The sequence below is a fragment of the Taudactylus pleione genome, unplaced genomic scaffold (assembly GCF_031769625.1).
Source record: "Taudactylus pleione unplaced genomic scaffold, aTauple2 ptg000019l, whole genome shotgun sequence".
Lineage (NCBI taxonomy): Eukaryota > Metazoa > Chordata > Amphibia > Anura > Myobatrachidae > Taudactylus > Taudactylus pleione.
The window spans coordinates 34626262-34639586 of record NW_028284421.1 but is presented as its reverse complement, the minus strand read 5'-3'; the positions used below and the strand labels follow the sequence as shown (position 1 = coordinate 34639586).

Sequence of the window (13325 nt, the reverse complement as noted above, 5' to 3'; positions counted from 1 at the left end):
ACATGGTGGAATACGCCGTTTCACTCCAGACCTCTGCAGCACCTGATCCTGTCCAAGTGGAACGGGCTGCCTCAGTCTCTGAAGTCCCAGACGATTGTGCTCACCCCGGAGGTTCGCCTGTCCCTTGCGTGGTGGTTACAGACGACCCACCTCAACAAGGGACGTCCGTTCTGGGTTCCAAATTGGGTCCTGTTGACAACGGACGCCAGTCTTCGGGGCTGGGGAGCAGTTTCGGGTCCACACTTGTTCCAGGGCAGGTGGACGCCGACAGAAGCGGAGCTTCCAATAAATATCTTGGAACTCCGTGCGGTCTTCAATGCTCTCCAGCAGGCACAGCGGTTTCTCCAGGGTCACCCGGTGCAGGTACAGTTGGACAACGCTACCACCGTGGCCTACATAAACAGGCAATGAGGAACTCGCAGTCGGGCGGCTCTCGTAGAGGTCTCTCGGATCCTGGTTTGGGCGGAGCGCAATCTTCCAGCCATATCAGCGGTCTTCATCCCGGGAGTGCTAAATTGGGAGGCGGACTTTCTAAGTCGCCAGGACGTTCATCCGGGGGAATGGTCCCTGCACCCGGACGTTTTTCAACTACTGGTGGACAGGTGGGGTCTTCCAGAAATCGACCTCATGGCGTCCCGGCACAACAACAAGTTGCCGGTGTACGGGTCTCGCACAAGAGACGAAGGGGCATCTCTGGTGGATGCTCTGTCCATCCGGTGGACATTCCGGTTCGCATACCTGTTCCCTCCGGTCTCCCTTCTTCCACGGGTAATCCGGAAATTCAAACAGGAAGGAGGGACGCTCCTGTTGATAGCTCCCGCGTGGCCCAGACGGCACTGGTTCTCAGACCTTCAGGGTCTGTCCGTGGACAGTCCTCTGCGGTTGCCGCTACGACCGGACCTTCTGTCTCAGGGTCCTTGCCTTCACCCGGACCTGACTCGGCTGTCTTTGACGGCGTGGCTGTTGAGACGGCCATGCTGAGGTCCCGGGGGTTTTCCAGCTCTGTGGTGCGTACCATGTTACGAGCTCGGAAACCGTCTTCCGCGAGGATATACCATCGCGTGTGGCATACGTTCTTCCAGTGGTGTCGACCGAGAGGTTATGCACCGCGGGAGTTTCGTCTGTCTCGGATTCTCGTCTTCCTGCAAGCGGGACTAGATCATGGGCTTCGCCTTGCTTCTTTGAAGGTACAGGTTTCGGCCCTATCTGTCTGGTTTCACCGTAGGATTGCTACAATCCCGGATGTGTGCACCTTTATGCAAGGTGTTCTCCGCATTCAGCCGCTCTTTGTTCCACCGGTGGCCCCTTGGGATTTGCCTGTGGTCCTGAGGGCTCTCCAAGGACCGCCGTTTGAACCACTGGGCTCAGTGGATATTAAATGGCTAACAGCTAAGACTGTTTTCCTTCTGGCCATTGCTTCGGCCAGACGTGTTTCTGAGTTAGGGGCTCTTTCTTGTAGACCCCCTTTCTTGGTTTTTCATGGGAACAGGGCAGTGCTCCGCACTCAGCCCGAGTTTCTTCCCAAAGTTGTTTCCCAGTTTCATGTTAACGAGGAAATAGTTGTTCCGGCCTTTAACTCACCGGGTCTTTCCGTGGGTGAGGCCTCTTTGGATGTTGTGCGGGCCTTAAGGACTTATGTTGACCGCACTTCTTCGTTTAGGAAGTCGGACGCTTTGTTTGTCCTCTATGGCTTCCGTAAAAAGGGTTGGCCTGCTTCAAAGCAAACTTTGGCAGCCTGGATCCGTATGGCTATTTCTGAAGCTTATCTTCATGAAGGCCTACCAGTCCCTCCTTCTCTGAAGGCTCATTCCACTAGGTCTGTGGGTCCTTCGTGGGCAGCTCGACGTGGTGCCTCGGCAGTTCAGATCTGCAAGGCTGCTACGTGGTCCTCTGTCCATACCTTCGTGAAGTATTACAGGTTTGACACCTTCGCCTCTCAGGATGCTTCCTTCGGGCGGCGGATTCTCCTTTCTGCACAGCGTTTGCCACATGTATTAAAAAGGCCACCGAGGAGCAGAGGGAGGGCTGGTCCGGGGCGGAGCGCCTGCAGATGCCTAACTACCTTGTGGAGAGGCCGTGTGCAGCGGGGGAGGCGCCGGCTGCTTAGCAGGGAAAGCGCACTCCCCTGGCATGCATTTAACCCCTGGGATGCTGGACATTTACTGTTTCTGTCCAGTCCTCAGTACCAGGGGGTAGTGGAAAGCGCAGGAATCAGTAGCCTGGTTCCACACTGCAGCCAGTCCCCAGGGAGCCCCCTGCCTGGGGACTAAGGACTGTGCTATTCGGCTGGGACCCACCTCGGGACTTTGTCGCTTACCTGAACCCCCGTAAATCCGGCCACAGTCCGGGCAACCACTAGCTGTGACCCCAGTCACCCACCAGCATCCCCGGATCAGTACCGGCATTCTGGTACCAGCGGGGTGTAGGAGCGACGACATGGACGTCAGTACAGACAGTCCATGTTGTCTGCTCGTTAGATGTACAGCCACAGCTGCTTTGAAGAACTTCAGGGGCCGTGCAGACCCCCCACTCTGTACTGTGCATCCAACTTCGGCCAGGCACCGACGAAAACTGAGTGCCTGAGGCTCGGGGGCAGGGTATAGGAGAGGGACCCCAGTGCATACTGGGAGGATGGAGAAGTTTTTAACTCTGTGGTGCCTGGGATGTCTGCCATCGCCTATACCCCAAGGTATCCTGTGGATAGCCTATGGACCCTGAAGTAGAAATTACACTGACCATTATATTTAGCAGTTTTGTGGGTTTGTTTGTTTTTACTGTAAATACTACAAAGCACCACTTGTTTTGCTGGCTGCTAGTGTAATTAATTTCAGTGTTACCAGATCTTCAATCTCAGCACCTGATTTGGGACACATTATAAAAAGGTGATGCAAGTGTGGGTCAAATGGAGACATTTTTTTGTGTTTCTCCTGCAGCACTAGCCCTAAACTTCACCCACAGAGCTTAGCTAGAAGCCCTACTATGAAGTATTTTAATGAGTAAGAGAAAGAAAAATTAATGCACACTTTTTGATACATGCGCTGGTATTGCAAGTGTCAAGTGTGTGGCTTGTAAGGTTGGAGATTATGTCACATGTTAATACAAAAATAAACTGGTGGAGGTCACATGTACTACTGCCAGGTTTAAGAGTAATCTTATTTATTGTGTAACTGCAGATGAGTATGGGAGGGATAAAACAGCAGATATGTAGAAATACCAAGTGTTCTATGTCTATATGCAATATCACATGGAAACGGTATGCAATACCGCCGGCCGCAAGGCCGGCAGTTCTAATCCAGGCACCTTCAGGCTAACAGAGAAAGATCCCGGCAGTGGCAGCCCGACAGCGCTGGAAATCCTGATCGTCCCTAGATAAGTACTAACTAACCTAACCTACCATTCTAACCTTCCCTTAAGGGTGCCTACCCCTTACACCCCCCCCCCCCCCAAAGTCCCCCTTCCCTGCTGCCTAAACCTAAGTCCCTCAGGGGGGGTGCCTAACCCTAACACCCCCCTTTCCCCTAGCCTAACCCTCCCGGGGGGGTGCCTAACTCGAAGTTCCCCCCGGGAGCCCTAAACCTAACCCGTCCGTTGTATAAAATTACCTTCAAGCTTGTGTGGTAAAGGTGTATATGAAACATATCTATTCTATGTTAGATTTGGGTTCCATCCCCAAGATCTTTCATTATGGCATGCACATATTCCAAAATATAGAAACTTCAGATATCCAAAAGAATTCATGTCCCAAGCATTTTGGATATGGGAGACTCAACCTGTATATACACACCCCCTATCTACACACACACACACACACACACACTTGATCCCTACCCCTTTAACAAAAAAATAAAAAAAACTGCAGCAGTTGGTTTATGTAGATTTTTATTGAATCAGTTACTATTTACAGGTCAGTTCCAGTCACGGAATTTTTAGTTCTAAATTGAGACACTGATACAGACCACTCTAAGTTGCTAATGTTTTATTCTAGGAAAAACAAAACAATTTTCTATGTAAAAAGAACTTAATGCAAACTCTTATCAGAATAGTTGTTCAACTGTGTCTTATTTAAATTCTGTGTCAAGCAGATAGCCACCCACGAAATGTGTGGGCTTGGGAGGAAGACCAAGCTACCTCCTGGCCGTAGTGTGCATGCTATTGCAGAGGTGGTTCAAGGTATAATACAGTCTGCTGCATAATTCAGTCTCCTGTGAGAATGTAACAGTAGTTTCATTGCAGAACTGCCTTCTGTGCATTATTCAACAAGTTAAAAAGACAAAGGGTTTGTATCACAAATAAAAAATAAATGGCCTGTGCATATTAACATTTTTCTTTACACCTTTGGAAAAGAATATGAAACTATGACTGAAGGCAGATTTATATGCGGATCATTCTTACTGGATGTTAACATGCATCCTATCTATACTACATTTTAAAAATACAAAAGATGCCAATTCAAGGTTTACAGACAGTCTGAAAAAGCTTTTAATAATTGTTCTCCAAAGAAACGAAGAAGTCTTTTCATTGCATCCTCTACAAGCAACATCTTTGAATCCAGTGTTCAGTCTCATTGGTATTTAATCTATAGCTCAATAAGATTTTACTTGGGAGTAAAGTAGACAAAGAATAGCAACGTATCTTTGCCAAATATGGGAGTAAACCATACCTCTGAGGTAAGGTGGTAATTTACAAATAATATTCAGGAGTCTAGAAAACTATGGCTGCTGGTGTTGCAGGATACAGTAAAACTTGTGTAAAACTTCTCTAGATATGGTTTCCACAGCCAAAAGGGGAGCAAATACTGCAACACAGAGCAGCATGTTCTTAGACATCATTTAGTAAGGTGTCAGGGTCCCTGGGGACTTCGAGCAAGGATGTAAATCACATGGCTGCAATTACACCAATAGGACTTAACGCAAAAAACCAGACGCTAACTCTAAAACTTACAGATCAGCACTAAAAAAAAAAAAAAAAAAAAAAACTAATAAAGTGACAGGCTGAGGGTATAGAACAGTCCATAGGGTCAGATGAACAATGCAGGTCATAGCTCGGAACCAGCAGTGTAGAAACTACTTGGCTAGTCTTATCCCAATGCGGCTTCCTCAGGAACAAGGGCTGCAGGTACCAAAGCACAAGGGGCAAGGTGACAGTGATTTTTATGCATAGGTTCCACCAGTAATGAGGAGTTCATAGGCAGGATCACGTGTTCTTCTGCAGAGGACGATACATGCGCACAGCATTCCCAGGAGCTAATACAGTAAATATAGGACAAAATCAGTTGTGAAAGAGCTGAAATTTAGCAACAACATTACAATTTCCTGCTAACCTTGACGTAGCAAAAAGACAGGTGTACATTTACTGAGATTTCTAAAATGAAAATTCACCCTAGGTGGTCAGCTTTGCAAATAATGGAGATTTGAGATTTAGCTGCAATATTTGAAGTAGCATTGTATTAGGTTAGTCTTGACTAACTTGAAATATATATATTTATTTTCACACACACATTTTAGATTCTGCTGCTGAATAACCAAAATCTCTGCACTTTCCAAATGCTGCAGGCTATTACACTTGGGCCAATGCTGCAGGCTATTACACTTGGGCCACCTAAGTGTCAAAACCCTAAATTCTTCAAGCATTTTAGAACAATCCACTGAGCATGAACCACATCAATTTACAATTGGCCACACACGCTGATATAGCAGGTGACTACCAGTATTTGATTGTTGTTCCTAAAATCATAAAAACAATCATAACAAAACCTGTATTGGTTCATAGTCCAACGATACTAACGGTCCCAGATGTAACGACCACTAAACAAGCACATACAATAATTCCCAAATCTGTCTAATATGTGGCCACATAGGACTGCACCCGTATGGAAAAGTAATCAAGTGTTCAAGCAGATATGCAGTATCGGCCTCTGTAAGGATAGCTTTAATACTTTAGAACAGTGTATAGGAAGATAAAAGGATATATAAATGTATAATAATATAAAATAAGTATTTCATACACAATTGTAGCCCTCCAGTACTGTTTCCTGGGAAGTATTACAAGAAAATAAACCCAACCACCCCTGCCCACACTTCACATGCAAGATATTTATGCGTGACCTGTACTGCAGTACACCAAGGTGACATGTCACATTCTTTAATATAGGCAACAATGAACCAAAACCAGTTGTTCAGGTTCTCAAACAAATAGCAACCTTGTGCTGCAGCAATTCATATTTGCTAGAGAGAAGAAAAAAACAAAAAAAAACAAAACACAAGTGGAATGTGCCCTCTCACCATGAATGAACACATTTGTTTAGTGGAAAAATTACACTGTAGTACCAAAAATATAAATTAGAATTGGCAAAGGCTGCCAATACTCCTTTCACATCAAAATCCCAGGTCCGACCCAGGATACTGAACAGTTTCAACTCATGTTACAGCTCCTATAACCCTTTCACACTGCACCTTGGACCGAGGCTATTCCCAGGTCAACCCCTTTCATACTGAACCCACGTCTGCCCTACAAAGCCGTGTATGTTATTAGAAATAGACATTTTTTAGGCTCACAAAGATGGTCATAAAAAGTGGGTGGTGACTGCTCCCTGCACTCACACCACAGGCACTGAGGATTTTTGCTATGTTACTGTACACTGTAGCATCCTTAAATCCCTTTTATCTGCTTGCAAATCTCTCTCACCCCTGTTAGACAGTTCACGGGCCTCATCATCTTTCAAGTATAGATTGTAAGCTTGCGAGCAGGGCCTTCCTACCTATATATCTGTTTGTTATTACCCAGTTTTGTTCTGTTAATGTTGAAAATTGTAAAGCGCAACGGAATATGCTGCGCTATATAAGAAACTGTTAATAAATAAGTTGCTAGCCACTCTGTGTGGTCTGCAGCTTGAAAAGGACATAAACTGCAAGTGCCCCCTACCAGCTTCTTTTAGCGTGGCCTGGGTTGAATAACCTGGGTCATGCTGCTCACACTGAAGCCTACCTGGGTTGGGCATGGGATTAACCCTGGTCGCTACACGATACACACAACACTGGGCGAGCCTTTCACACCAAGCCAGGATCCCACATCGTGCCGGCTTGCCTTTGCAATAACCCAGGTTATCCGCTTGGTGTGAAAGGGATATAACGTAAGAGGGAGAAAAGGGTCCTAAAGTAGAAATGGTTTGTGCCATGTGCCCAATTACAATGTAGGACAGGAAAACCTTTAAATTTATTGACATCTTGATTTCTGCTTATTTTATGTTAAAGTGTGTGGCATGGTCAGCCAACAGCATCGGAGTAGAACACTTATTTGACAGAGACTAGTGTTCCCGCCAGGCTGTTTTAGCGGGATTTTAAAAAGGTGCAAAATGCCCCCTGCCCTTTCAGCAGCACCCCACTAACACAGCCTGCCTTGTACCTTCCCACCTGCAGGCTGCAGTGTCCTGCGGGTGGGAAAAGTTGTGGTGACCAATCTCTGCTGGGTGAATAGGTGCTGTGCACATGGCATTTATTCACCGTGAGGGGAAAGCTTTGGGGAAGCCCATCAGCTATGTAAGTGCTGTGTGATGAATTGGGGGCGTGTCACAAAAACACGCGCCTTCCATGGTCAGCCACACACCCTTTTTGGGAGCGACTGTGGCGTGCGCAAAGACTCCCTTGCCCACGGTCTAGCAGGAACACTGATACTATGCTGTTTTCAGTCAATCATGATTTAAAGAATCTAAAAGGCCACTTATCGATTATACTGCTGTCACAAGCCTGTATATTGTGGTCTTGGCAGAATCTACATCAAACCAATAGATATGGACAATAGTTTTACTGCAATATCTTCACCACCTCTGCTGGCAGACTTAACTTTGATAATTAAAACCAAATGTGGCTTAGTCTATGGTGGCAGCTTAACTGGACTCAATATATGGCTTAATAATTATATTTCACTCCTCTCTCTCGCTTTATATAAGCAAGCGTTATGTGAGGTGTCATGGATATGGTCTCAACTGCCAGCCACTTACTTTGGATGATAGGGAGTGACTAGGAAACTGAATGACAGGAGTGGTTTGGAAGCTGGCGGTGGAGAAAGAGCAGTACCAGTAAATGTGTGTTACTGATAACCTCAGACTAACCATACAAAACGCTAAAGGGGTAGATTTACTAAAGTTTGGTTTTATAGAAGTGGAGGTGTTGCCCATAGCAACCAATTAGATTCTAGCTATTATCATTTATCTAGCACTTTCTAGAAGATTAGTAGAATCTGATTGGTTGCTATAGACAACTCCAATTCTAAAAACCTGCACTTTAGTTAAGAACCCCGAAATTCCTGCCCATCAGTACAAAAAAAAAAAAAAAAAAGTTTAAAACTGCATCCTATTTTTAATAAAATAAAGTTTTCATTGCAAATATATGATTAGCCATCTATACATTTTAGCCAATAAGGTGTACCTGTAAACCCATAACCAAGACATTTTATTTCTAAATAGGATGCATTATTGTCATTATTACTGGACAACAGTAGTGCACTCAGGTATTTTGCGCATTTTTATACATAATAGAGCCCCAAGCGCTGAGGCGCCCTATGTGAGATCACCCAAAATGTATGTATGAATTAAAACTCATTCTAATGTCCTGCTTTAATAAAGTGAAAGTACACACACCAAATTCAGGCCTAAAACTAGATTTAAATCTGCATGGAGTACTCTAACTGCATTTGTTGGAAGTAATCTATTGGCTTCTCAATAATCTACACGGATGTCATCATACAGTTCTCAATTCTACGCACAAAATAGCACATGTAGCACAATGCCATCCACCAATCACGCAGTTTAACATCTCACCTGTATCGCAGCAAATGCCAGTGCCGCCCATATTACATACATCATTATTTCCTGCAGTTTTTCCACAACCAGCACTTCACAGCCCTAGAGAGAAGCACAAGAATATAACAAAATATATAGTCCTATTAATCTTATACTTCATTCAAGCATAAAGTATTGCAAAAGATGTAGGGAGAAAAAAAAAAATATTGTAGATTGACTGCGTTAAAGTAAATAAAATCTGCTTAATCTGCACAGGCCTAAGACTATAAAGAAAGGGTAGCCATGAAGAATAAAACAGATGAAGCCAAGCAGTTTAAAATATATACAGTACCAGTCAAAAGTTTGGACACCTGATCATTCAATGGTTTTTGTTTATTTAAAATATTTTCAACATAGTAGATTAATACTGAAGGCATCAAAACTATGAAAGAACACATATGGAATTATGTTGTAAACAAAAAAAGTGTTAAACAAATTGTTGGTTTTGAATTAACAGGTGTTCCTTGTCAAGAGTCAATCTGTGGAATTACTTGCTTTCTTAATGTGTTTGAGACCATAAGTTGTGTTGTGCAGAGGTAGTGTTAGTACTGCTCCCACAGGCTGCATAGCCGGTGGCTGCCATAGTCTGTGTTAAGATTCAAAGTGTTCTGATTATAAGTGTAAATACAATTTGATAACTAAGTCGGAGTTACGCTGGAGTTAAACTGGAGGAAAACTGAGGGAAAAGAAACTCAAAACCAAAACACTTTCTGAACAACAAGAAGCAACTTACTTATGTGAATGAACAAAATCAACAACATCTTCTGCTGTATGCATATCCAGGCAACTACTTACTGCACTCACTGCTTGGACACTGCAAATACTCCCCTATCTGTGTGCTGCTCTTGTTGATTGATCTTTGTTGATCAGAACACTTTGGACTGGATCAGCTCGGGTACATTGTAATTTTGTCCTCATTCATTTTGTATTGCCTTTTCCAATTGTGTCACATCAATCCACTTTAATCATTTGTTTATAAACTAATTCCTGCACCCACTACTCACATACCTCTCCTTTATATATCACTTTTGGAGCTGTGCTCATACATTAGCAGCACTGTTCTTTACATGTATTTTTGAACATTTAACAACTTTAATCCACACTGACTCTATATCTCACAGCCTCCACTCCAGTTTACATCTCAATTATTACCTTGTCCACAGCATGAACACCCTTACTTCACACAACCCCCATATTCTATGTCCACATAATCCTCTACTTTATCCTTCCCTCTCTTCCCCCTCCTGTTTCCTCCACTTGCTGTTCTTCCTTTTTTTTCTCTCATCAGTCTGCTTCCAACCCTCTGCTTCTTTCCCCCACCTCTCCTATACCTCCACTCTCAACCACCTCCCTCCATGGTCTTGTTACCCCACTAATAAGCCCCATTCCCTCCTCGTTCTGTCTGTCACCTCCAGGGCTGCCTGCCAAGAGAAATTCTGGGCCCGGGTACTGCAACATCCTGTGGGACCACATCATGTATGGCTGCACCCATTTGTGAGTGGGTCTAGCATGTGAGATGCACCCACTCACAGGAGCATGGCATAGCACCCAGCAGCTGGAACTAAAGTAGTCACTACTGTATTAGGATGGCGGGACAGTCCCATAATAGCTGCATTTCTTGTCAGGCTGTATATAGATGCTAAAATGTAACACACAAATTAAAGTGCTTCTACTTTACTTTGTACATCTCTCATGTAAATAACACAAACAATCTATTTTCTATCATAGAGATAGATGTATGAAGGACTTAATTTTTACATAACATCAGGTCGTCTTATACACACACATTCCGCAGCACATATCCTAACCCACTGCTCCATGCTCCTTCTTCACTATCTACCCCTCTGTGTCGCCCCTGTCTGTCTGCCCTTCCCCTTTAGAATGAAAGCTCTCACGAGCAGGGCCCTCATCCTCACGTGCTTCTCCTCCCCCTACTTATAGTATAATTTACTCCTAACTCCTTACAATGGCACCTACCACCTGGTTGCTCATGTCCTGCTGCTTGTGTTTTGCAGCTGAGTTTATAACCTTGTCCTTGTCCTGCATTGTTTTGTATTACTATTAACTGTTTTTCTTGTGTGCTCATTTATGTACTGTGTAAGGCGCTGCGGAACCTTTGTGGCGCCATATAAATAAAGGATAATAATAATAATAATAATAATAATACACAGTGGACACCATTATTTAACTACTGTTGTAATCCATATTATGTCACAAACCACTCAACTCAGTAAAGAGAAACGACAGTCCATCATTACTTTAAGACATGTAGGTCAGTCGATACGGAAAATTTCAAGAAACACAAGGAATGGACATTAGACCAGTGGAAATCTGCTACTTTGGTCTGATGAGTCCAAATTTTAGATTTTTGGTTCCAACCGCCGTGTCTTTGTGAAATGCAGAGAAGGTGAGCGGATGGTTCCCACTGTGAAGTATGGAGGAGGAGGTGTGATGGTGTGGGGGTGCTTTGCTGGTGACACTGTTGGTGATTTATTCAAAATTCAAGGCACACTTAAAAAGCATGGCTACCACAGCATTCTGCAGCGCCATGCCATCCCATCTGGTTTGCGCTTACTGGGACCATCATTTGTTTTCCAACAAGACAATGACCCCAAACACACCTCCAGGCTATGTAAGGGTTACTGGACCAAGAAGGAAAGTGATGGAGTGCTGCGTCAGATGACCTGGCCTCCACAATCACCTGATCTAAACCCAATTGAGCTGGTTTGGGACGAGTTGGACCGCAGAGTGAAGGAAAATCAGCCAACAAGTGATCAGCACCTCTGGGAACTCCTTCAAGACTGTTGAAAAACCATTCCAGGAGTCTACCTCATGAACCTGATTGAGAGAATGCCAAGAGTGTGCAAAGCTGTCAAAGCAAAAGGGGGATACTTTGAGGAAGCTAAAATATAAAAAACATTTTGATTTGTATAACATTTTTTTGTTTACAACATAATTCCATATGTGTTCTTTCATAGTTTTGATGTCTTCAGTATTAATCTACTATGTTAAAAATAATTTAAATAAAACAAAAACCATTGAATGGGAAGTTGTGTCCAAACTTTTGACTGGCACTAAAAAAGAAAAAATTATTTATTTGAATATATATTATATATATATATACACACACACACACACACACACACACACTAAGAGTCACATGTAAATCCTAGTGGTTTAACATACATCAGCAGACGTTTGATATCTCTTCATGAGATGTCACTTAAGCTACTCTCTTAACCAACACAAGATTATAGAACGCCCCATTGCATTGTTGGAATAAAGAAGTAGGTTCTCGGTTCATAATGACGTGCAAACATGTCGTATTTTGATCTACAGCCATCACCAGATACAGGACTATTGCCTGGTGCATGATATTTCTTACCTCATAGTAAAGATCTCCAGGCCTGCTCAGGCTGCCTGTACAGTTAGAGATGTCATATCTACAGCAACTTGACGGCACATTATTTCTTGTTCTATTAAACCATGGAGTGTTCTCCCAGTCTGAATAGTTGTGTATTCCGCAGCAGTGAAGCTGGAGAAAAGGAAAACTCCTTTAATATGCATGCAGTATTGCTCTTGAAAACTAATATAAAAACTTTGTGAATGGCATGAACTGTATTTAAAAAAGGGAGTTTTCTTTTTTTTGGAGGCTGTACTGTACTTTGGAGTAATACAGGTCACCTGCCCCTAACTAGCTACACAATTAATGCTGCTTTATATGACCTCACCTTTACTTCTGAACAAATATATAGCCGGCCGTGGGTTGTATACCTACCTGCCTCTGAACATAATCGATAGCTCGGCTTGCAGAGTCAGAGGAAAGGCCATTGTACTGGTTTAATACGTTTGCAATGCTTTTATCAACTTCATCTTCCACCTAAAATAAAACAAAACACATTGTTTATTTAGCAGCTCATATTGTGTTTGTCAAAAGGAAAGGACACCAGTAAATGTAACCACACACCATCCTTGCATGGCTAGAAATCCTGAAATCACACGTTAAAGTACATTATAGGCCAAAGCAGTTTTGCATTTTATATTATTGCCATTTTATATTTAGGTGTCAGAACTGCTGAGAATCGGCATCTTGCAAAAGCCTCCACTTAGTAAGCTAGCCCTAAGTGTCACAGGAAACATGATTAACCAGAGAAAGGGAAATTATGCATTTAATTAGTGCTCTAGAACAATCCCAAAAGCAAATATACAGACTATAACATGGATGTTCCACACATGTATAAGTCAATAAGTAGTTGAAAGGATGGTGACAGGTAGTACACATTACCTTGGCTCTGTAGATGTATCCTAGGACCACCACAACCACTTCAGTCACAAACACCAAAAGCAAGATAATCACAAACTGGGGGAAAGAGAAAATTATAACGTCAGGTTAATGTACTACTGTACTAAAATAGGCGACAATACCGGTTATATGGATTAGGAGTAGAAGACTGAGGCAATCTTCTCATTCAGTCCCTGTTTAGGAGCA

General features: G+C 43.4%; 1 protein-coding gene across 1 annotated transcript in view; it reads right to left on the bottom strand.

Moving 5' to 3' along the window:
* Positions 1–3862: 3862 nt before the first annotated feature.
* TSPAN3 (tetraspanin 3) overlaps positions 3863–13325 on the bottom strand; it is a 28855-nt gene continuing 19392 nt past the window's right edge. Inside the window, exons 3-7 of the mRNA XM_088446855.1 lie at positions 13122–13196; positions 12615–12716; positions 12222–12371; positions 8816–8899; positions 3863–5243 (exon numbers count right to left, since the gene is read on the bottom strand). Coding sequence (XP_088302981.1) covers positions 5151–5243; positions 8816–8899; positions 12222–12371; positions 12615–12716; positions 13122–13196 — 504 coding nt within the window. The 3' untranslated portion in view covers positions 3863–5150. The remainder of the gene's footprint in view (positions 5244–8815; positions 8900–12221; positions 12372–12614; positions 12717–13121; positions 13197–13325) is intronic.